Source organism: Camelina sativa, chromosome 17, assembly GCF_000633955.1.
Source record: "Camelina sativa cultivar DH55 chromosome 17, Cs, whole genome shotgun sequence".
NCBI classification, from domain to species: Eukaryota; Viridiplantae; Streptophyta; class Magnoliopsida; order Brassicales; family Brassicaceae; genus Camelina; species Camelina sativa.
The window spans coordinates 27602843-27605032 of NC_025701.1; the positions used below are offsets into that span (position 1 = coordinate 27602843).

Consider the following 2190-nt stretch of genomic DNA (forward strand, 5'->3'; position numbering starts at 1 on the left):
CACGCAAAGGATCATATCACTCATCTGCGACAATGCTTCGATACCCTTAATAAGTATGGGATGAAGCTTAACCCGGCCAAATGCACATTTGCAGTCAAATCCGGCGAATTCCTTGGGTACCTGGTAACCAGACGAGGCATCGAGGCGAACCCGAAGCAAATTAAGGCGATCATTGATCTACCACAACCAAAGAACGCCAGAGAAGTACAACGATTAACTGGACGGATCGCTGCTCTAAACCGTTTTATATCCAGATCAACCGACAAGTGTCTACCATTTTACCAGCTTCTCAAAACAAAGGGCAAGTTCGAGTGGACCGAGGCCTGTCACAGCGCGTTCAACGAGCTAAAGAACTATTTATCAACCCCACCGATCTTAGCAAAACCGAAGCTCGGCGAAATCTTATTTCTTTATATCGCGGTCTCAGAGTCGGCCGTCAGCGGTGTACTCGTTAAAGACGATCGAGGAGAGCAACGACCCATCTTTTATATACGCAAATCACTCGACGACGCGGAAACTCGTTACCCGACAGTCGAGAAGGTTGCCCTGGCAGTCGTCACGTCCGCAAGAAAGCTCAGACCGTATTTCTAGTCGCACACTATCGCTGTCCTGTCCAACCAACCTTTACGATCCATACTGCACAGCCCGAATCAATCGGGCCGACTAACAAAATGGGCAATCGAACTTAGCGAGTACGACATTGAGTATCGAACTCGTCCAGCTGCAAAGTCCCAAGTACTAGCTGACTTTCTGATTGAACTGCCGTTTGGGGAAGCCGAACCAACACCCACTGACCCGTCAGATGATCGGTGGACCCTACATGTGGACGGGGCATCCTCTCATCTTGGGTCAGGGATAGGGATTCGACTAACTTCGCCGACCGGAGAAATTTTGGAGCAATCCTTCCGTCTCCGATTCCAAGCAACCAACAACGTCGCCGAGTATGAAGCACTCATCGCCGGGCTTAAGCTCGCTAACGGAATGCAGATCAAACGGATACGAGCTTTTTGCGATTCTCAGCTTGTCACCAACCAGTTCAGCGGCGAGTACGACACTAAAAGCGAGCCCATGGCAGCCTACCTCGGTGTCGTCAAGATTCTGTCAAAACGTTTTGACGAATTCGAGCTCATCAAAATCCCCAGAGGGGACAACGCTCCGGCCGATGCTTTGGCAGCACTCGCTTCGACATCGGATCCCGATCTGCGACGAATCATCCCGGTAGAAAGCATTGATACGCCGAGCATAAGTGAAACGCATGCCGAGACTTGTCTCGCACTCCACCAGCCCAATGAAATCAGAACCACCTATCGAACGATGAGGTCGCACCGAGGGTGCGAACCTGCGTCTGGCAGCGACGCGACAGATTGGCGAGTTGAAATCCGAGCATACCTAGCTGACGGCGACGTGCCGACAGACAAATGGGCTAAGCGGAGATTAAAGGCTAAAGCCGCCCACTACACCTTGATGAAAGATCATTTGCTTCGATGGACGGCGTCAGGAGCCCTTTTGCTTTGCATACACGGCGACGACACTGAACGCGTGATGATGGAGACACATGAAGGAGCTGGGGGAAATCACTCAGGCGGCCGAGCCTTAGCACTACGAATCAAGAAGCACGGCCATTATTGGCCAACTATGATATCTGATTGCGAAAAGTTCGTCGCCAAGTGCGAAAAATGCCAGCGACATGCCCCCATTATTCATCAGCCGACTGAACTCCTACGAGCCGGAATAGCTCCTTACCCTTTCATGCGTTGGGCGATGGACATCATTGGCCCACTACCAACTTCCAGACAAAAGCGATATATACTCGTCCTAACCGATTATTTCACCAAATGGGTCGAAGCCGAGTCTTACGCAAATATCAAAGCTCGGGACGTCCAACTCTTCGTCTGGAAATACGTAATCTGTCGCCACGGTCTCCCATATGAAATAGTCATTGACAACGGATCGCAGTTCATCTCCCTGCAATTCGAAAATTTCTGTGCAAGATGGCGGATCAAACTAAGCAAGTCGACGCCGCGGTATCCAAAAGGCAACAGCCAGGCCGAAGCTACCAACAAAACCATACTCGATGGTCTTAAGAAAAGGCTAGACGCCAAGAAGGGTGCCTGGGCCGACGAGCTCGACGGAGTACTTTGGTCCTACCGAACAACACCAAGGACGTCCACTAACCAAACCCCATTCTCC

At 51.0% G+C, this 2190-nt stretch overlaps 1 protein-coding gene across 1 annotated transcript in view; it reads left to right on the plus strand.

Moving 5' to 3' along the window:
- Nucleotides 61–2190, plus strand: part of LOC104759837 — a 2682-nt gene continuing 552 nt past the window's right edge. The window contains exons 1-2 of the mRNA XM_010482717.1: nucleotides 61–581; nucleotides 645–2133. Of these exons, the coding sequence (XP_010481019.1) occupies nucleotides 61–581; nucleotides 645–2133 (2010 nt within the window). The remainder of the gene's footprint in view (nucleotides 582–644; nucleotides 2134–2190) is intronic.